Source organism: Microcaecilia unicolor, chromosome 5 (genome assembly GCF_901765095.1).
Source record: "Microcaecilia unicolor chromosome 5, aMicUni1.1, whole genome shotgun sequence".
In the NCBI taxonomy this organism is placed as follows: Eukaryota; Metazoa; Chordata; class Amphibia; order Gymnophiona; family Siphonopidae; genus Microcaecilia; species Microcaecilia unicolor.
Window position 1 is genome coordinate 108,812,754 of NC_044035.1, and position 23,518 is coordinate 108,836,271.

The following is a 23,518-nucleotide window of genomic DNA, read 5'->3' on the forward strand; positions in this document are numbered from 1 at the left end:
AAATAATTAATAAATATATGAATATTAAATCAAAATAAAATGTCCAGTGCTACCAAGTGTAAACCAAGGACAAAAAAAGTCTTATTTATGTCTGATCTTTGCCCTCTGAAGAGACTTCAGGATGTTTCGCTGGATATATGTAAGTCACAGACGTGGTGGTTTGATATGTGGTGTAGCATTTTCCTCTGTTGGCTGCAGGTTCATTTGAAAGTTTTGCAGATAGCCATTCTCATACACTATTTTCTACTTCAATCTGTTCCTTGCCCTGAGAGGGCTTGTCCTGACCATTCTCCTGAGAAGGTTTTGCCAATGGAGGTGGACTGCTACTAGTAGAAGGGAGAAGGTTAGCAGACTGAAGTACGGCCTCAGAATGTTCCCGTGCTTTCATACGTAGTGCAGCTACACTGGCTGTGCGATTACTTTGACAGCCATATGTGGGTAAAAAAGAGAGCCCCATTGGGTCTGGAACACAGCAGGAACAGAGTGGGCTTCCTAAAAAGGAAAGAAGAGACAAGGTTGCATTAGGAAAAGTAAAGAAAACAAAAAGGTCTAAAGCAGGGTTAGTCATCTCCAGTCCTTGAGAGTCGCAAACAAGCCAGATTGTCAATATAACCAATAGAAGCAAATTTGCTATCCACTTTCAGGTTGTGTCCAGAAAAGTAACAAGTGTAGGACCTAAGGTTAAGCTGAATGTTTCCGATTTTTAAAACAAAACTGTTTAGAATATTTTCAGTGAAATTAATAAATCAAGATTGATGGATAGTTACAACAGTTATAATTAGTTTATTTTTTGAGCATGTCAAGTCAACAATTTTTATCAAAGACACAAAATAGAAGAAAAGCTTTATTTGATCAGGAATTTGTTTATAAGATTTTGTTTTTTGACTCAAAAAGAATTTGTAATTGAAAGTATATTGTTTGCTAAATCTGATAAGCCATCTGCATTAATACTCCCATTTCCTTACTTGTTGTTACTCTGCTCTTGTGGGGTTTTAAAAAAGAAATATTCTAATTTTGTCACTTGGGGACCTATTTATTGAGCTGCATTAAGAGGCCTGTTTATTAAAGTGCAGTGGGATTTTGTACCTACTGCACATTAGGTATAAAAATGAATGCACAATAATTACAAAGGCTGTGCATAACTATTGAGGACATTGCCCCTACATTTCCCCTAGATTCTATATAGCGTAACCTATATTGCTTGTATAAATCCAGTCAGATTCTGGATTTGCACATGCTAACAAGCCAATCAGCACCAATAACTGACAATTAACAAGCAATTATTGACACTAATTGGCATTAACTAGAATTTATACGCACAGCTGTCTAAGCGTATTCTATAACGTGATGTGCATAAATTCTAAGTCACATAGCTGAAAAGGAGGTGGGGCCATGGAATGGACGACTCATGGGCATTTCTAAAATCTATGCGCGCTGTTATAGAATACACCTGGTCCGCGCGTAATTGAGACATCGGCCTTTACACCAAGTTTTTCTTGGCCTAACTGTCTGTGACTAAATTTAGTCATGCAACTGGACAGTTGGCATATTCTATAAACTAACAGAAATTTAGGCTTATTTGATAAAATACACCTAAATTTAGGCATATAGAATATGCCTAAATGTATTTAATTTTGGCGCCAATTTTTTAGACATATATATATATATATATATATATATGTCTAAAAAATTGGCGCCAAAATTAAATACATATACATATACATATATATATATATATATATATATACACACACACACACACAATCTAGTCCTTATTGCATAGACAAGTTTTGCTGTTTATTAATGTCTACAGTGGTTAGCACAGATGTACCTAATGCCATCTTTTGAGATAACATTAAGGGCATCCATGCCAACTGCACATTTCACTGTAAGCCTACGCTAATTACCATGCACTGCAAAATCTCCACCCATGCCCTACCCAGTCACCACCATATCCCATACTAACTGCTTAGAGCACTGGCTGTTTTACCACACAGTAGCCATTTGAACAGGCATGTAATAATGGCTAAAAAAAAAAAACTATGCTATCTTGTTAGTGCTCTTTAAAAAAACATGCCCCTAGGTGGTTCACGTGGCTATCATTTCATTTTATGTCATGAATTTATAGTTTATCTTTGGTACACTGTCAGGATGGTTCCAACAATACATTCATAACATATACAAACATATGACAAATTCAAACAAAACTGATACATTAAAATTAATTACATTCTAAATGAAACAAGTTTGCATCAATTTTTATGAAAAGTTTTAAATTCTTAAATGCTTGTTCAGTGGTGCTGCAAAAACTGTTAGTGCATGCTAACTGACACATTAGACTCCTAACAGAGAATTTCCTATTAAGAGGTATGGTATTGGCTTGGACTGCGTCTTACAGTTGGCACGGATACTACCACATGTTAACTGCATGCTGAATTATTGACTAGTATTGGTCATATATGGTAACAATCATTGTTCTGTGTTAACTGCATAGCTGCCTCCTACAAAGTACTGTATATACTCCCAATAGTTAAAGAATGGGTTCTGTACTTAATGCACCTTAGTTTTGGTATTACAGGATCTGGATGAAAGGGGAAAGGGAAATGGGACTTTATATACCGCCTTTCTGAGGTTTTTGCAACTACATTCAAAGCAGTATATATATATATATATATATATATATATATATATATATATATATATATATATATATATATATATATATATATATATATATATATATATATATATATATATATTCAGGTACTTATTTTGTACCAGGGGCAATGGAGGGTTAAGTGACTTGCCCAGAGTCACAAGGAGCTGCAGTGGGAATTGAAATCAGTTCCCCAGGATCAAAGTCCACTGCACTAACCACAAGGCTACTCCTCCGTCAAGGACCATCAAGGAGGTACTGTGATACCAGAGTACAAATTATATGGAAAGTGCTGAGGATAGCATAGTATCGTAAAGGCTCTAAGTTATTATTATTAGCATTTGTATAGCGCTACCAGATGCATGCAGCGCTGAACACCTGATACAAAGAGACAGTCTCTGCTCAAAAGAGCTTCTGCATGAAACAAAATGCAAAGCAAAATCTTTAAGGATAGAAATTCCATGTGTGATAGGGAGGATCAGAGTGGTGAGGGTATACTATCATCCACCTAGAGAGGATGAAGAGAGTGGAATCAAACATATAAATTGCAAGTGACCGACTCACCTGCAAATGCGCAGTAGAGACTTCCCTCTCTGTCCCACCCTTGCGTCAAGATGTGATGACATCAGAGGGCGGAACAGAGAGGGAAACTGAGTCGGACTGTCAGACGCTGCCGCTGGAGCCGAACATGGCACGCACCAACCTCCACCCTCCCCCGCCCCCCTCCTTATCAGGCCCTCTGCACTGACCTGACAGCGCCTCTCACTCTGAGAGGCACTGTCAGGTCAGTGCAGGGGGCCCGGCACGGAGGGGGGAGGGAGCGGCGGCAAGGAGGGTAGCTGGACATGGGGGGAGGGAAGGGCTGCTGGATATGGGGGGTGGGGATCGGTGGACGGGGTGAGGCCAGGGGAGAGAGGAGGTTTGCTGCACATGGATGGATGGAGGTGAGAATTATTACATTTTGCAAAACACAAATCTCGCCCGTTTTAACGGGCTTAATGGCTAGTACTAACAGAAATGAGGAAAGCTAATAATGGGAGATTTCAATTACCTCTATATTGGCTCGGTATATGCCTCATCAGGACATGCAGGAGAGTGAAGTTTCTAGATGTCATAAATGACTGCATCATGAAACAGTTGTCCTGGAGCCAACTATAGAGGAAACCATTAGATCTGGTCGTGCACACCATTAGATCTGCTCCTTAATGGTATACAGGACCTAGTAGAAGAGGTAATGGTGATAGCAAGGCAGGATTAAAGCATTGGAAAACTAGGCATGTGCCAGAGCCCAGATCTTTAGCTGCAGACCTGTCAGATGAGTAGTCAATGGCTTGCATAGATTTTTGCCCTGCTAAGTCAGCTGTTAACAGACTGAAAAGTGGGAGTGAGTTTAGGGGTATCACTGACTGCAGAGGTCTGTCTATTCTTCCTAACCTTGTGCATTGTCATCCAGTTGGCAGGAGGCCTCAGCAAGCAATTGTTAACTGCTGTTTCCTGATTAGCTGATTTACTTCTGTCATGTGAATCATGTGGGGCTCCATTTGTGGAGTTTTAAAAATGTATTTGTATTATGACGGGACGCCTAGAACTTTTTTGGCCTAGAACTTACCAAAGGGTTGATCCTGCCCTGGGTGATGGGACCATTAGACAATAGTGATTGTAATGTATTCAAGTTTGTCATCACTGTAAGGAAGGCATTAAAAAAAATCTACTGCTATAGCATATAATTTTAAAAAGTGACATTACGATAAAATGAGGAAATTAGTTAGAAAAAAAAGTGTTAAAAGTTGCATATATAGTAACACAATCTCCTCATACCTATGCTTTCCTTCATACAGCTGCCATGGCTGAGGAAGAGGAGAGCAGCTTATCCATGAGTGGAGGAGTGGCCTAGTGGTTAGAGCACCGGTCTTGCAATCCAGAGGTGGCCGATTCAAATCCCACTGCTGCTGCTTGTGATCTTGGGCAAGTCACTTAACCCTCCATTACCTCAGGTACAAACTTAGATTGTGAGCCCTCCTGGGACAGAGAAATATCTAGAGTACCTGAATGTAACTCACCTTGAGCTACTACTGAAAAAGGTGTGAGCAAAATCTAAATAAATAAATCTCAAAAAAGGAGAAAGGGAACATCAATGATGGAAACAGAGAAGGAAGATAGAGTGAAAAAGAGCAGCAGGCATTCTGGATAGGGTAGTAGAGAAAAAAATAGCCAGAGGACAAGGAGAAGGAGGACTAGGAAATCAAAGGGACAGTCAGAGAATCTCCATCAACTACTGGCCACAGAACCTGTGTTGGCAACAGAACTGGTGGACCAGATGGGTCCACATGAGATCCCAGAAGAGTTTCATGGCACTGAAGACCTTCTACAACTGCAGTCTCTGCATAATGATGCATGGCAAGGCTTCAGAGACATGCTGGATGTTTTGGGCTTCATAAAGACCCCACTACAGCAGGGGTTCTCAACCCAGTCCTCAGGACACATCAAGGTACTCTAGTTTTCATGATATCCACAATGAATATTGAGGATATCTGAAAACCTGACTGGCTTGGCATGTCATGAGGACTGGGTTGAGAACCCGTGCTCTAGAGGGACCAAGGGAAAAGCCAGTGCCATCATCTTGGTTCAAATGAAGCAAACATGGTTTAATACTGCTATCCCTGTTATTGACCAATAAGTCTCCCTAAAGGTGAATTTCCTACTTACTGGAAACATTCACTCATCAGACCGATATTGATATTTCTGGTTTTATTTATTTAAAAAATGTATATTCCACACTATCCTACAGCTCTAGGCAGATCACAAACATAAGCAATATATATATATATATATATAAAATAACTCCAATCAGCTCAAAAAACAGTGATAAACTACTGACCAATCTAATTTATGTTACCTGTCTAAACTGACAGAAAAACTGGTTTGTTTTTTCAATAATTACTCCAACTCATGGAGACTAAATACTCTGCACCCTTGTCAGTTGAGGTTCTGCCCACATCATAATACCAAGCAGGGGCATTGTTACCATTGAGAGAGCACAGCAAAATGCCCAGAGCTGCCCAATGGTAGGGACTGCCTGAAGCTGCACATATCTGACACCTCACCCCTGTGCCCCCAGGTCCAGCATCACTTCAGCTCAGCAACCCCCTCCCCATGTCTCCACACACTGCAGTGGACTGAGACAAAGAGCACTGAAAACTGCCACTCTGGCTGGCAGAGCCTTTCATCTGCCATTTCCTGCCTCTCTGATGCAACTTCCAGTGGGCAAGATGCAGCAGAGGAAAGGATCTGCCAGCCAGAGTGGCAGCTTTCAGTGCTCTCTCTGTCTCAATCTGCTACAACATGTAGAGGCCCAAGGAGGGGCCTGGAGTGATACCGGACCAGAGGAGACCTGGAGCTATACTGGTGGAGGGTAAAGGAGGAGAGATGCTAGTCTTAAGGGGAGCAGAGAGAGAGAGAAATAAAGAGAGATTTAGAGCAAAGGGAGGAGGAAGAGAGATCAGATGCTGGACTGGGGGAAGTGGAAAAAGAGAGAAAGGGGGTGACAGATGATGGACCAATAGAAGGAGGGAAAGAGGTGAGATGTCAAGAAGACAGAGGGTCAGGGGTGGGGGTAGAGTGCAGGAGGGAGGAAAAGGGATACAGAATAGATGGTGACTATGGAGGTAATATAGGGAAAGGAACACAGAGGGGCAAAACTGGACACAAAGGGATGGAAAGGGACATAGAGGAGAGATGTTGAACATGGTGACAGGATAGGGACAGAAACAGAAACAGAGTGGAGATGCTGGATAGGACAAATAGAAACATGAAAAGATGAATACTGGTCATGGAGAGAAAAAAATATCAAAAACACAGGAGACACTGGAGAAAGTTAAGATAAAACAGAGAAAAGCAGAAGAGAGATACTAAGACCAAAGCAATGCTCAAAACAAAAAAAGGCAGGAAAAAAAAGTATTTTTTTCTGAGTTTATTAATGGTAATATGTCAGCTTTACGAAATGTGCATCTTTGCCTCCCTCACTGGTACCCACTATCTTGGAAATGATGGTTTTATAGGGGGCCATCGCAATGTTTCTACCTGGGGACCTTTCAGTCCTAGCTACGCCACAGGTACCAAGACTATTTCAGCAGGACTACAAAGTGAGGTGCACCTGGCTTTCAAACAGGGGAAGGTGGAATTAGTATCATTAGCTTTGATTTGATCATTCCATCCCCCTGGAAACCCTAGGTTCTCTCAGATTATCAAAGACTATATTGAAATGGTTCACTTCATATCAGCAAAGACAAACATTTGTCACCTTTTGCCCTTCTTTGACTTCTTCCACTTTTTCTCATATGGTATTTCACAAGATTCAGTCCTCGGACCAGTGTTTAATACTTTCCTTCACCCCCTTATTATTCTTGTACAAGATCATTAAGTGAATGCCTTCCAGTATGCAAATGACATTTTACTGATCAACTATATTGATCCATCTCATATTGAGCTTAGCAAAATCCAAATTCTGTCTTGATGCAATTGTTGACTGGCTATCTGCCAATTATTTAATCTTGAACCCAGAAGTGACTCCATCTCTTGATGGTGTATACATAATCCTATAGATTGATACCCAAAAAGCTTTGCTTTTTAAATTGCCCCATGCCTTAGCTACTGCAACTTTATGCTGGTCTTTCACAATATCTCCTTAGGTGTTTGCAATCAGTGCAATCTTCTAGATTAAAAAAAAAAAAAAAGGACTTAAACAAGCTACAACCTATCCCAAATAAGAGCAAATTATAAATATGGATAGAGTACAAAATATAACAATATACTATTCATCAGGTAACAAACTTTATTCAAAAATGTGCATAAAATAAATCATGCCCTTGCATATGAAACTGGATGCTGGATAGGCATTTACCCACAAGGCCTTAATGTTCAATACTTAAAATTTAAAAAAAATAGTCCATGGGCACTTTAATCTGTTGAATATGCAAATTCTCTACTCTAAGTAGATCCACAGTCACTTATCCATTTAAGATACAAGCATTCCACTCTGATCAATGCAGCCAAAAAGCTCATTCATAGCAAAATACTTAGGGTCCACAGCTGTTCCCAATAAAGTATCCATTCATTAATATATACAAACAGCAGGCAAATCAAGCAGGTCATGTACAGACGAGATCATATCACAACTTTGTTGAAACCACAACTTTGGTTGCCTATTCAGTCTGTTACATGGAGGGGCATTTTCGATATGATCTCTAAGTCAGACTTTGAACGTTTTGCAAAAAACGTCCAAAATCCAAATAGGAAAGAAGGTCATTTTAGAAAGAGAAAAAAAGTCTATCTTTTGTTTTCGAAAATACGGTTCTGAACATTTTGTAATTTGGACGTTTTGTTTTTTGGTCAATTTTCGAAAAAAAAAGGTCCAAGTGCAAAACGCCTCCTGACATCCCATGACAGCAATAGGGCACCCTAGGGGGCACTGCAGTGGACTTCATAAAATGCTCCCAGGTACACATCTCACCATTGCTCCCTTATCTTATCTGCTGAGCCCCCCAAAACCCACTACCCCTAACTATACACCACTGCCATAGCTCTTACAGTGAAGGGGGCACCTATATATTTGTACAGTGGGTTTGTGGTGAGTTTTGGAGGGCTCACAGTTTCCTCCACAAGTGTAACAAGTAGGGGGAGGTAGGAGCTTGGGTCCACCTGTCTACAGTGCACTGCACCCAACACTAGACTACTCCAGGGACCTGCATGCTGTTCTAATAGACCTGAGTATAACATCTGAGGCTGGCAAGTCATGTTTTTCATCACATTTGGGGGGTGGGGGTGGGGGGTGGGAAGGGGTTAGTGACCTCTGGGGGAATAAGGGGAGGTCATCCCTGAATCTCTTCAGTGGTCATCTGGTTATTTAGGGCACCTTTTTGTGCATTATTCGTTTTAAAAACAGGTCTAGCTGAAAATGTCTTACTTTTAGTCCTGGACGTTTTTGTTTTGTTCTATTATGGCTGAAAAAAAGTCTTAGGAATGCCCATGTCCCTGCCTGAGCACACCCCTGATAAGCTCCTTTGAGATTTGGACGTACTTCTGACAGACTTCATAGAAAAATGTCTAGAAATGGGTTTTGAAAATATTGATTTGGACATGTTTGTGAGAAAAACATCCAATTGCTGTTTTATGTCAATTTTTAGACATCTGTTTCGAAAATGAGTCCGATAAACTCACAAATTATTTCATATTGGTTCTCCACTGTACCTAGCTGTTATTTACACAACTCAAAGGTCACTTCAGTCTTTGCATAACTGCTGATTGTATGTCACTGCTGCCCATGTTTTTGTGCAGCTCCCCTTCTGTGGAACTACATGCCATTAACTAAGTATGGAACCTTCATTTTTAAAATTCAAATCAATGTTGAAAACCTACCTTTACCAGAAGGCTTACACTGTTTTGTGAAGTTGGAGAAGGAGGCCTAAAGCAGCTTGATAACTCATTTTCTTTTGTTTTCCTCTTTTCTTTCCAAATTGGCATTATTTTTCTCCTTATTCTTTTTAATTCTTGTAAACTGTTCTCTTATATTATGAACAGCAGTATACCAAATGCAATAAACCATAAAACAATGAATGGGACCCAATCCACATAGCCATAGTCATGACTCGTTGTTTCAGGGAATTCAATCCATTCAGCAAGACATGTACCCATCAATATACCAACAACTCCACCATCACACAACCAGGGAAAGAACAACAGATAGCACCACCATCAACAGCTTCTTCAACATGGCACCCTGTGAGCTCACTACCTACCCAAACACCAGCGTGTACATCCTCAGCTACAATGCACCTATGAGAACAGTAGAGTTGCTTTTGTTTGTTGAATTGGTTACTGATTTTCAGCCAAACAGAACAATGATGAGTTGGGTCACTTTAAAGTGAAGATGAAGCTGAAGCTTTTAGCAATTCTTGATGAACAGACATGTCTCTACAACAGACTGCTGATCATTCCATAGAAAATGTTACATTGGGATGACTGTCCACTGGAATGATAGAGTCTTCAGAGAGAAAGTCTGATTGTCTGGCCTTAAGACTGAAGAGTTCCCACACATTTGACATTCTTCCATCAGTTCTCAAAGATATTCAACAGAGTTTGCCATCAGATGAAAAATTATTAGAACAAGAGACAATGATTCCAACTTTGTGAAAGCCTTCTTTGTAACTGGACAGTATGGCAATGATAACGAAGATGAAGGTGGAGATGCAAGTGATGAATTAGGCAACACTACTTCTAATGCAGATGATAATGACAACAATGATGATAAAGTATTCTTTGCTATATGGAAGTCAAATGTTTCAGAGATGCCCTCTATTAAAACCTGCGGACCAGTTAGAAGACATCAGTAATATTGCAACCTGGCATGATTTGAAAGAACTTTTTTATCTAGCTGAATAATCCACTTTCTACTAGTGCAGTAGTTGAAAACCTTTTCAGCTGTGTTGGATTAATGACTCACAAGTGCACTTGCATGACTGTCAGTTTCAAAAATTTAGTTTTACTGAAAACAAAGTGGATTGAATTGTAGGGCAATAAAGTTGTTGGGATAAAAATGTTAATAGTTGCGGCATTCCTTGTAGTTGCAGTACTTTTACTTTTAAATTTTGCTTAAGTAAATTTTTTTCGTGTGTTCTTCACTGTGCTTTTACTTAAGTATTAAAATATACATTTATTTTTACTTTTACTTGAATACTTTTACCTAGTACTTTGAACAACACTGGCTTCTATGCTGTCAGAATCTTTTGGAAAACAAACATTCTGAGCATCTGATATATGTATGGACAAGTTTGTTGTGAAGGTGGGGGAAACAATGTCCGGTAAATCTCCGAAGAGAAGCACTAACCATGTAAAGGCCATAGAGGTCAAGATGGTGGAGTCCTTACCTGCGATGCCTGCTCCAGCCTTGGCGGCTTTAAAAGATGATATCACAGATGCAGTGGTGTGGGCTCTGGAGCCGTGATTGTTGCTCTTGTCAGAGCAATTGACATCGGTACAGCAACTGCTATCGGAGATTTTGAAGCACATGGGAGAGTTGTAGGTGGGTGTGTCTGACCTGGAAGACAGCACGCACAATTATCAGTATGACTTAGCTGCACTGATGAGCCAGGTCAAAGAGCAAGCGGCCAAAATTGATGATTTAGAAAATCATTCATGGAGAAACAATCTCCACTCATCAGTTTCCCTGAGTCGCTTCTGGAGAGCCACTTGGTGGACAAATTGGAGAAGTGGATGGTGGCCCAAATCATGCACCATCCAGCACGTGGCCTTATCAGCTGGAGACTGCAGACCGGCTGCACGGTTATGCACAAAAATCTGACTTGTTACATCTTTATAAGCAGAACAGAGATGGGGCTAAATTTGATTTGATTCTTTCAGGACTATTCTTCAGCGCTGAGAGCACCGGAAATAGTTTATGCCAGTCTGAACCATGCTATCCGAGTGAAAGCACTGCTTGATGCTGCTTTACCCAGCACAGCTGAAGGTGTTCATGGAGGACCATTGGCAAACCTTCACTACAGCACAAGTAGCACATGATTGGCATAATTTCACCGGCCATCCTGAGAGGTGACTATGCTTCCATTTGTGGGGCTTCTGTTTTAAAGATGTATTTATTGTGTTATGACTGTGCTGTTAAGGGGCTCAGCTCCTGTGATAACATTACACTTTGGGATGATGACCTCCATATTTGTGTGTTTTCACTGCAGCCTAACTGCTCTTGATTTATATCTGCATAACACCTTCCTTTAATAGAGTGGAGATAAGCCCGATAATTCCAATCATGCTTTAATTTGGGTAGATTTGGATATTTCTCAGTTTGGGGCAGGGGGAAGTGGTTGGAGATTCCCTTTAATTTGTATGAGGATGCACATTTTCACCAGTTTCTAGTGGAGCAATGGTCTAATTACATGCATTTCAATCAGCGGCACATGTCTGACCCGTTGTTCTTTTGGGATGCTTCAAAGGCAGTTTTGCGAGGTGCAATGTCTTACACCATAACTTCAGCGTGGCGCATTGTATTGCTCAAAAAGGACTTGTGAGCTAGGAAGCAGGTCAACATAGCACATCCTACCTCTGCACATAAGGAGGCTTATCTAGCTACACAAGTGGCTTTGAATTTGCTTTTTCATGAGCATACTTAATGAGGCCTGCTTTGTCGAAAATACAAGTTTTACCATTTTGGTAATAAGCCGGGTCATTTATTTGCCAAAATAATGAAAACCTGGTCCACCAATAAGATAGATCAGATAGCCCAAGCCTTTTATGATCATTTAAAAACCTTTATGCATCTCCCTCGTTGCCTCAGAAGTCTCTCCTAGTAGACTATCTAGAAGATGTAACTTTTTATCCTGGCTATGATTGCTAAGCTTAATGCCCAATTACAGGCGTTGGAGATTCAGGCCATTAGAGTTTTGACACATTTTACAGCACTGGAGCCTGATGGTTTTGGCCCCAAATATTATTAATTGTTGATTACACATTTACTGGGGCCCTTAAAGATATATTGTTCTGAGGTGGTAGCTGCAGGGACTTTTCCCACCTGGGTAAATATGGCACTCATTATGCTGATACCCAAGTCAAGCAAGTTGAACACTACTTTAGAATCGTATTTCCCAATTTCCCTGTTGAATGTTGGCTCAAAGATTTTTGCTCAAGTATTGGCTGATAGATTGGTATGCTGCCTCCTTGATTTGGTTGGTTCTGAACAGGTGGGTCTTGTGCAGGGCTGACATTCAGTGGTGAATGTTCAAAGGGCACTGTTGGCGATGGTCCATTGCCAATCACAGGATTTTCCAGGGTTGCTAGAGAGCTTAGACGCTGAGAAAGCATTTGATATGGTTGATTAGTCGATGTTTCAGTTGTTGCAATATATGGGCTAGGTTTTGCAGGGAATACAGGTGCTTTACCATCAGCCCCAGGCGTACTTGTTGATCAATGGACTTAAGACAATCCTTCACAATTGCTCAGGGAACTTGGCAGGGTTGCCCAATCTCTCTCACCTATAATTTAATTGCAGGGGTGCAGTGGCCTGCAATGCAGTATAAGTGTTGATGTTTGCTGACAATCTGCTGTTAGTTTTAATGGATCCTCAGAACTCGCTTAGCCACCTGAGTGCAATGGATGAATATGGTTTTTATTCGGGATTCTCACTCAAAAGTCAGTAAGATTGTCCTGTGATAAATCCCTCCGTAATTCCTGGGGGTGGGGGTAGAACTTTCCTTTGAAGTGGGCAGAGGGTTCTCTTAAATATTTGTGGTTCTAACACAAGATCTTTCCCAGCTTTAAGTTAAGAATATCCAACCCTTGATGCAGTCTACAAAAGTGTAGCTTGATGCTGGCAGAGTTACCTCGTATCCCTGATGGTCTCATGCCACTTTGACCCACACATTCTGGATGTGTTTAAAGATTCATCAGCATTGGAAAACCCTTTTCTGCATGTGGGACATACGTGACAGGTTCGCTGACATCTGAACTCCTACAGCTTGTTTGGGATTTTTAATTTATCTCACCCCATTCCTAGAAATTTGAAAGGATTCCTGAAGTGAGTTGCAGCTTTGGGCCTTAAAATTATTCTTGCCATATGGCTCTCGTTGGATCTGCCTACTTTGTCACACTGGCGTTCCGCTATGCTTCACCTCCTGCACATAGAGCAGATCTGTATTGATGACTGGGACTCAGGAACCCTTTTGAACTATACTGTCATACAGCTATATTTTGAAAGGCTAGTTTGGATGCCCTACAACCTGTATATGACATTTCTTGTGAGTGTTTTAGACAACTAGGTGGGAGGGGGAGGGGAGGAGGGATGGCCTATGTGAGTTCTAGTATTCTGTTATGCTCTTGTTCTGTATTTTGTGGTTACTGGTTTCTTGAATAAAGGTATTTTCAAAAAAATAAATCAGAATTTGTTTAGAAATGTAAGAGTGTCAGTATTTCCTGATTTGTATAAAGAAACTCAGAAAAGGATGAAATCATTTCTGTCATTAAAATCTGGATTCTCTAGTTTAGGGCAACTTCCTTTCTGAAATTTCCTGGTAAGTGTATAATTACCTTTCAAGCTACTAAATATGTATTTTGGGATCCAGCTCACCTGACCTCTTTCTTGGCTACTAGAAGACTCTCTGCCCCCCCCCCCCTTAATAGGCTGATGTTATTAAAGAATATTGTTCCTCTCCCTTAGCACGAATAGGCTTATTATGAGTTTTTATTTTTTTAATTTACATTCTTGGATCCTTATAGTGGACTGGAGTAGGCTATAACAATAATATGGATGTTATGTTAATAGTTGAATATCTTACATTTTGATATTTTCCTTTGTTATGACCTGCTTTTCTGTACAAATTTTATTTACTTGAATTGTAATTAATGTAATCCTATAAATAATTTTTTTAATGTAGTATTTTCTTCATGCAGCACATAAAGCTGTGGAATCTGTTGCTGGAAGATGTAGTCAAGGTGACTAATGATGTAGCAGGGTTCAAAAGGATTCCTGGAGGGCACATACATGAAAAGTATTATTCAGGAAGACTGGGGGATCTTTTTTCATCTGTGATGGAGAGCTATGAAAAATAGATCTACTTTTTGGGATCTGCTGGGTATTTGTGATTCAGACTGGTCACTGGCTGAGACAGGATGCTGGGCTTAATGCACCTTGATCTGACTCAGCATTGCTTCTCTTATATTCAGCTTAATACATACACCCCCTGACACATTAACTCAACTATTTTTAACCTACTGCTGAACATACAGAGAATATTGTAAAAGAGTCTTTACAAAATCTGCAGTACAAAGTAACTAAAATGAATGAAGCAAGCATTCTGAAGGTAATTCCATGAACAGCACACCTCCAGTTAGGAGTCCCAAAGGATGTGTGGTAGGAGCCTATTCTATTAAGAAAAGTAGGTACATACTATCCTTTAAAGCAGTATTTCCCCAAGTCCGGTCCTGAAGCATCCCTTGCCAGTCAGGTTTTCAGGATATCTATATTGAATATGCATGAAGTAGATTTGCATATAATGAAGACACTGTATGCAAATCAAATCCATGTATACTCATTGTGGATAACCTGACAACCTGACTGGCAAGGGGTACTCCAGGACTGGACTTGGGAAGCGCTGCTTTGAAGAACACTAGCATAGCTTCATATGGATGCACTTAACATTTAGGCACAAGCAATTCCAGCCATAGAGCTAGTGTAAGTGTGAATAAGTGAAACAAGGATGTGCATAACAAAGTTTTCCTTAAGTTATACACAAAGGTGAGAGCTCTGCCTATTCTTGTGTTAACTGGACAAATTGGGCCACATAAAACTAAGGGCCCTGTTTACTAAGCCATGCTATAGGTGCGCTAACGTTTTTAGCACATGCTAAAATTTAGCACACGCTAATGCTAGAGACACCTATAGGAATGTGTGACTAAAAACACTAGCACACCTTAGTAAACAGGGCCCTAAGTCCTATCTTTATCTGGACTCACTTAGACAGTAATGGCTAAATCTCGCAGTTAACCAGATAAGGGATAGCTGGCTGCAGAAGTTCAGATGGTAAATGCTGGTGCCTGGTGTGGCTAAGCACTGAATAGCCAGGCATAATGTGAGCAGTGACCAAAACTCCTGACTGTCAGTGGCTGAATATTTATCTTGAACTTTTTTGTTTTTTCCTTACAGTGATTATGTCCCTGCTCGTTCCCCACTAGTGATGAGCATTGATTCAAAATGACACATCCTAATTTCATTTCTTTGAAAAACCTGATTTTTCCCCATGCCCTTTTTATTTGCTTTTATGAGATTATACTCCAAAATATCACAAGAAAAGTAATACAATAAACAAAGACTACATCAAAAATGAAGAAATATTAAACTAAAACAACTCAGAACTAGGGAAAGAGAGAAACTTCCTAAGAAATAAAAACTTAGAAAATGAGAATAATTGGTCTTCCAGCAGAAAGACCTATTGACTAAATGAATTGCCCTTCATTAAGATTCAAACCAACATTAATGATCTAAAAAATTACTTTAGTTTTGAAGGTTCATAGAAAATATACTGATGCCCCTGACATGTCACCAGATACTTGTAGGGTAATCGTAGAAAAAAAGTAGTCCCCATTGCAAATATTTGGCTCTTCAGTGCTAGGGAATCTCTCTGTGACAGCTATGTAGCACAAGATTCATTAGGAAAACTTTGAATAGATTTCCCACAAAACATAGCTTTCTTCTCAAAACAAACTTTAAGCATTGCCACTTTGTCTCCTTCGTTTAGAAAGATTACCAGTAAGGTAGCTCTAACAGAGATATCTTTTGAGTCTTCCAGAAAGGCTGACAAGTCTGCACTCTCTGAAGGACTACTGGTGAATTGTAAAGAGGAAATTTTTAAATCAATAGTAACCTTATTATCCAGTTCTTTAAACTTAGATATAGATTCAGAGGTAAACCAACTCATTTTCGAAAGTGATTGCCGGCCATCTTCCGACACAAATCGGGAGATGGCAGGTGATCTCCTGAACCCGGCCAAATCGGTATAATCAAAAGCCCATTTTGGCCGGGTTCAACTGCTTTCCGTCGCGGAGCCGGTGAAACATCAAGGGGGCGTGTCGGTAGGGTAGTGGGGGCCGGACGGGGATGTGCTCACGAGATGGCCAGCTTTGCCTGATAATGAAAAAAAAAGCCAGGCTTGACGAGCATTTCACTGGCTTTACTTGGTTCCTTTTTTTTCACTACCAAGCTTCAAAAAGGAGCCCCAACTGACCAAATGACCACCGGAGGGAATTGGGGATGACCTCCCCTTACTCCCCCAGTGGTCACCAACCCCCTCCCACCCAAAATAAAAACTTTTTTGCCAGCTTTTATGCCAGCCTCAAATGCCATACCCAGCTCCCTGATAGCAGTATGCAAGTCCCTGAAGCAGTTTTTAGTGGGTGCAGTGCACTTCAGACAGGTGGACCCAGGCCCATCCCCCCCTACCTGTTACACTTGTGGTGGTAAATGGGAACCCTCCAAAACCCACTGTACCAACATCTAGGTTCCCCCTTCACCCCTTAGGGCTGTGGTAATGGTGTAGAGTTGTGGGGAGTGGGATTTGGGGGGCTAAACAACCAAGGGAAGGGAGCTATGCACCTGGGAGCTATTTTTTTTTTAATTTTTAGAAGTGCCCCCTAGGGTGCCCGGTTGGTGTCCTGGCATGTGAGGGGGGCCAGTGCACTACAAATGCTGGCTCCTCCCACGACCAAATGCCTTGGAATTTGCCGGGTTTGAGATCGCCGACATTATTTTCCATTATGGCCGAAAACCAATGCCGGCCATCTCAAACCCAGCGAACTCAGACATTTGGCCGGGCCCAACCGTATTAGCGAAGAAAAAGATGCGGCCATATTTTTCGAAAATACGGTTGGCTCTGCTCACTTATGGCGCCAGCCCCAAAGATGGCCGGCCAGCTATTTGGCCAGCGCCGTTCGATTAGGCCTCTCAAAATGACATAGCTGGAAAACCACATTTCTATCTTTCACTACAATAATCCACTGTCCATATGTCTTTAAGAGTAACATCTTGTCCAGAGTTTGAAACCTCAAGTGCGGCTTCTGTAGGAAAAAGTACCTCTTTAAGAAGAAAGGTTTGGGGACTGGAGATCAAAAAGATCCCCTCCTCCCTCTTGAACAGGAGATTCAGTCAACAATGATGGCTGGGGTGGAGGAGTTCCATCAGCTGAGCTTACTGAAACTCCTTCCAATGGTGCACCAGCTGTATGATCTCCCATCAAGCACAGTATCCTGTTTCCAACAGTGGTCAATCCAAGTCACAAGTACCTGACAGGATCATAAAAGACTAAATAGATTCCATGCTGCTTACCCCAGAAATAAGCAGTAGATTTTTCCTATATCACATGCTGAGGCCCCCTTTTACTGTAGCGGGTAAAAGGTAAGTCTTTCTTTCCTGCAGGAAGTGGCTGTGTGGCAAGTAAAGTACTTGCCACGCAGCCATTTTGGGGATGGGAGCCCTCACTGCCACCCACTGAGGTGATGGTAAGGGCTCTTGCGCTAACCCAGCAGTAACCTGGCAGCATACGGCACTCCTGATTACTGCTGGATACACCCCGGCGCTACAAAAATAAATATATTTTTGTAGCACCGGATGTGACTGCGCTCTAGGGGTGGAAAGTACCACTGGACTACTGCTACAGTAGCCCAGCGGTACTTACTGTTTAGTGAGCGGTAATCCTGCATTGGGCTTACCGCCACTTAGTAAAAGGAGTCCTTAATGAGGTCTCACAGCAGACTTGTATAAGGACATTATCACATCTTTTCCTTCTGGGCCATTCCTTTCCCTATGCATCCAAGCATCCTTCTAGCTTTTTCAGTCAACCTTTTCTATCTGTTTGGCCACCTTCAGATCATTAAATAGAATTACCCCCAAGTCCCACCCTTCTTCATGCACAGAAGTACTTTATCCCCTATATTATACCACTGCTTTAGGGGGTTTTGTAGACCAAATGTATGACCCTGCATTTTTTAGTATTAAATCTTAGTTGCTAAATTTTGGACCATTCAGGCTTTTCTAAATCCTTCATGTTGACCACAAAATCAGGGGTGTCTACCTTATTGCAGATTTTGATATCTGCAAAAATGCAAACCTTACTAGACAGCCCCTTCCACAATGTCATGTATAAAAAATATTAAAAAGAACCAGCCCAAAAAATGATCCTTGCAGCACACCACTTATGAAAATGAGAATTCCTATGAACTATACTGGAAACTATACACAATGCAATTTTTTGAGCTGCATAGCCCTACAAGTTGACTTGGTTCTGATGTGCTGTTGAGTTGAGAGTGTATCCCATAACTGAATTGGCTAACTAGATAGCAGAGTGTGAAACTATATAAATGTTTTTTCTTTGATTTTTATACTGTAAAATCTGTAAGGTAGTTAGTGTCTAGCATGGCACCCGTGATTCTAGGGCTTTTGTTTTCTGCTTGTCCAACTCACCATCAAGAAAAACTTATCAAAAGACACTGTCAGGAAGTTGAACCTCAAGAGAGAGAAAATATAGATTCCTAATCAGGTGATGAAAAGCAAACCTAGTCTAGAGTCCCCGACATAAACTACCCAGAGGAAGTTCAAAGAGGAAAAGGGAGACAAAAACAAGGTCATAAATATGTGATTTCTTGGTCTCACAACATTCAGATCCAGAGAAACCAGAAGAGGAACTGTTCAATTTGTTTTCTATCAGCCACCACTCTGCAGGATCAGAAGTCTTAAAATTATTCGGAGGCATGTAAGTTGAGAACAATATTGGAGAGGTTCCTATGACTTTCATGTATGAAATGCAACAGGATTATGACATGTGAAGAATATGAGTCACAACATATGCATACTCAGCAAGAAATGAGTCTTGGAGAAAGTGCCTAGTGGTTAAAGCAGTGGGCTGAAAAACAAGGAAGGGTGTAAATGTCTTGCTCTCCATATAGCTAAACAGAACACTTACAATCAAGGTTCACTTTGCAAGGTTCAAATTTTGATACACCACAAAACCTAATTAAAATCAAAGCAGTTTACAATCCAATGCAGAGTAAGGAACTTATATAAGAAAAACACAAGACACTAAACAAGGAAAAATCATGGAACAAAATATAATATTAAAACTAAAAATAAGAGAAAAAGGTGGTGTACAAAAGCTTGTATCAAGTCCAAGCCAGGCCGCAAAGGAAATAAATTAATTAGTCCATCAAAATACAAAGATTTCAATTGGGTCTTGAATTTACCAAAGGGGAATTCTATTTCCTCCAATTAGTACCAGTATTCTGAATAAGTTGTAATCTACATAACTAGGATACAGAGATTCCATGATAAAGAATTACAGTAGTCCAGGTTGGAAACAACAAGAGACAAAGACAATGATCACAATGATTGAATGTCAAAAATGGAGTGAACAGAACAAATTTGCCTAAGAGTATAGAAACATTTCTTATAGGTAAAGGGTCTCAACAAAAATAACAGCTAAGATCTTTTTTCAGGAAAAGAATAGAACTAGATGAAATGACCAACAAATATCTAGAAACAATACTCATAGATCAAGATTTTGCAGACTTGAGCTTTAAACTATTGTCAGAAAGCCATTTTGAGATACGAATATGCTTAACATAAATATCACCTATACAGGTAACATAGTAGAAGACGGCAGAAAAAGACCTGCACAGTCCATCCAGTCTGCCCAACAAGATAACTCATATGTGCTAATTTTTGTGTATACTCTACTTTGATTTGTACCTGTGTTCAGGGCACAGACCGTATAAGTCTGCCCAGCACTATCCCTGCCTCCCAACCACCGGCTCTGGCACAGACCGTATAAGTCTGCCCAGCACTATCCCCGCCTCCCAACCACCAGCCCCGCCTCCCACCACCGGCTCTGGCACAGACCGTATAAGTCTGCCCAGCACTATCCCCGCCTCCCAACCACCAGTCCCGCCTCCCACCACTGGCTCTGGCAGGGCCGGTCTTAGCAAGTGCGGGGCCCTATGCAGACCAATTTGGTGGGGCCCCATCCTAGCCCCACCCCCGCCATAGCCCCGCCCCACCCTAGCTCCACCCCATTGATAAAATTATTCCATTTTTAGAACATTTTTTTATTTATGAAATTTCAAATAAAGACAAATGAAGCTAAACTTGTACAAAAAACTGATTGAAATAATAAGCACAATGCTATCATGAAACCTCCCCTCCCCAGAAATTATTCAGTTCAAGTCCACTACAATTAGTAGTTCCAATTCTCATAACAAAGGAGAATAAAGGAAAAATATTAAGAAAAGATTCAGTACTTTCAAATTCCCCTATTACTCTGTAACCCATATATGCAATAAAATAAAAATGAAATGAAAAGATATACAATAAAATTAAGTGATATGTAAAATATAATGTACAATATAAAAACATATAGACCACCAAGGTATTAAAATTGTTTTAAAATATATACCACAACTCTCTGACTCAAGAAGACTCTGACTCTGTCATCCATAATTGTCTGACAACACACAGAAAAAATAAGTAAAAAAAAAAAAGTCACAATTAATACCTTATACACCAATATACCAGCCATACGGAAAATGCAGATTATCAACAATATGAAGCTAGCAAGGGATCATAATATCACAATTCTCATGTAGAGCCACAAAACACCCTTTTAGAGAGAGTGTGTCATGATTTAGGCTCTACACCCTTTCCGATGTTTGGTGCCACCTTAGTAAGGCCAACACACAATCTCTCCACTGCAAAACACTATACACAAACGTGTGCAAAAACACACTCATAACCTTAACAAACCATAAACAGCACTAATTCCAAGGACAGGACGAGCTACAACCTTATGCGTGGCATGGAAAGGCAACTGTAATTACACCGGGCTCTAAAACACCAGTGCACAACCTAGTGAAAAAAAACAAACAAAAAGGGCTGCAAACTATACGCTAGCAGAATACTGCACCTTCCTTGATCACACCTGAAAAACACATGAATGCAAAATACTGAACTGGAAAGTTACCTCAAGAAGTCAGACTCAGTATGTAGCAATACTACAAAAATTAAAACTTACATGAAAAATATCACAGATGCACATTTCCAAAAACTAACATATTCCAATTAATAAATCCTGAATAAAATAGTTTTTTCTACCTTTGTTGTCTGGTGACTTTGTTTTTCTGATCATGCTGGCTCAGTATCCGATTGTGCTGCTATCTGTCCTCTTAACTCCGTTTCGAGGGCTTCCTTTCCATTTATTTCTTTACTTTCCGCCTTTCTTCTTCATTTCTTGCCCTACATCCGTAAGTAAAAGCTGGGTCCTCCGCAGACTTGACTGTCCAGTGGATCCAGCTTCTGCCTATTTTCTATATCCATGTGCACTTTTTCTCCTCTCTTCCTTTTCCCTCACCTCATCTCCTTCCTCACTCTTCCCTCGCCTCCATCCATGTCCAGCATTTCTTCTCTCTCCTCCATCCACCCATGTCCAGCGACCCTCCTGTCCCCCCTGCCATCCATCTATGTCCAGCAACCCCCCCTGTCCCCTCTGTCCTCCCCTGCCATCCACCTATGTCCAGAGACCCCCTCCCCTCCATGTCCAGCGACCCTCCTGTGCCCCCTGCCCTCCCCTGCCATCCACCTATGTCCAGAAACCCCCTCCCCTGCCATCCACCCATGTCCAGCGACCCTCCTGTCCCCCTGCCATCCATGTCCAGCAACCCCCAGTCCCCTATGCCCTCCCCTTGCTATCCACCCATGTCCAGCGACCCTCCTGTGCCCCCTGCCCTCCCCTGCCATCCACCTATGTCCAGAAACCCCCTCCCTGCCATCCACCCATGTCCAGCGACCCTCCTGTGCCCCCTGCCCTCCACCTATGTCCAGAACCCCCTCCCCTGCCATCCACCCATGTCCAGCGACCCTCCTGTCCCCCCTGCCATCCATGTCCAGCAACCCCCCCTGTCCCCTATGCCCTCCCCTGCCATCCACCCATGTCCAGTGACCCTCCTGTGCCCCCTGCCCTCCCCTGCCACCCCCCCTATGTCCAGAAGCCCTCCTCCCCTCCATCCACCCCATGTCCAGCGACCCTCCTGCCCCCCTTGCCAACTGCCATCCACCTATGTCCAGTAACCCCCCCCCGTCTCCCCTGCCCTCCACCCATGTCCCGCGACGCGAGTCTCCTCATTCCCCTGCTGCTCACCCTCCCTCCAGCCACCTGAGACATCTCCCGTCTGACCCCCCCTCCCCGACCCGCCAAACGACCCTCTTCTGTCGCCCGCACCTCAACTGACCCGACCCAGCATTTTTAAAAAAAAGCCTCCAAGCGGCAGTACCGGTGCCTCGCGTCTGAGTGCTGGACCACGTGACTAAATTTAGTCACGGGCAGTTACGCCAAGTAAAACCTAGTTAAGTGTGGACCGGGTATATTCTATAACAGTGCACATAGGGCCCCTTTTACTAAGCAAAGGTAAGCCCAGCGTGGGCTTGCCGGTCGCTAAACAGGAAGTACCACCAGATGACTACCGCAGCAGCCCAGCAGTACTTTCCCACCTCTAGCGCACGGTCATATCCGGCGCTACAAAAATATATTTATTTTTGTAATGCCAGAGTGTACCCGGTGGTAATCGGGCAATGCTGCATGCTGCCCGGTTACTGCCGGGTTAGCATGGGAGATCTTACCGCCATCTCAATGGGTGGCGGTAAGAGCTCCCTCACGAAATGGCCAGAAAAGTGACAAAAATGTATGAGAAGAGACTTGATGACCAGAAGATGTATACCCCAAAGGGGAGACAGGGGTGATATGACACATACATTTAAATATTTGAAAGATATTAATATACAAACAAACCTTTTCCTAAGCAGGGAAGGTGGTAGGACTAGAGGACATGAATTTAGGTTGCGGGGGGGGGGGGGGCGACTCAGGAATATCAGGAACTACTTTTTCATGGAAAGGGTGGTAGATTCCTGGAATGCCCTCACGTGGGAGGTGGTGAAAATGAAAATAGTAACAGAACTCAAAAAATTCATAGGATAAACACAAAGGAATCCTATATGGAAGCATGGAACCAAATAAGCTTAGAGTTAATTAGATGACAACACCAGTAATTGAGAAGCAAAGTAAGTGATGGGCAGATTTCTACGGTCTGTGCCCTAATCACGGCTGGCCAGATTCAGCGTCAGTAGTTGGAGAACAAGGCCAGTACCAGGAAGACTTTTATAGTCTGTGCCCTGAAAATGGCAAGGACAAATCAAGATCAAGTTTGCATACAGAGTATCACATCATACCAATGTTATTAATTTATCTTGTTGGGCAGACTGGATGGACTGTA

At 41.7% G+C, this 23,518-nt stretch overlaps 1 protein-coding gene across 1 annotated transcript in view; it reads right to left on the reverse strand.

Annotated features, from left to right (window-relative positions):
* Positions 1–229: 229 nt before the first annotated feature.
* The window catches only part of DRGX (dorsal root ganglia homeobox), a 54,190-nt gene continuing 30,901 nt past the window's right edge, over positions 230–23,518 (reverse strand). The window contains exon 6 of the mRNA XM_030204930.1: positions 230–492. Coding sequence (XP_030060790.1) covers positions 230–492 — 263 coding nt within the window. The remainder of the gene's footprint in view (positions 493–23,518) is intronic.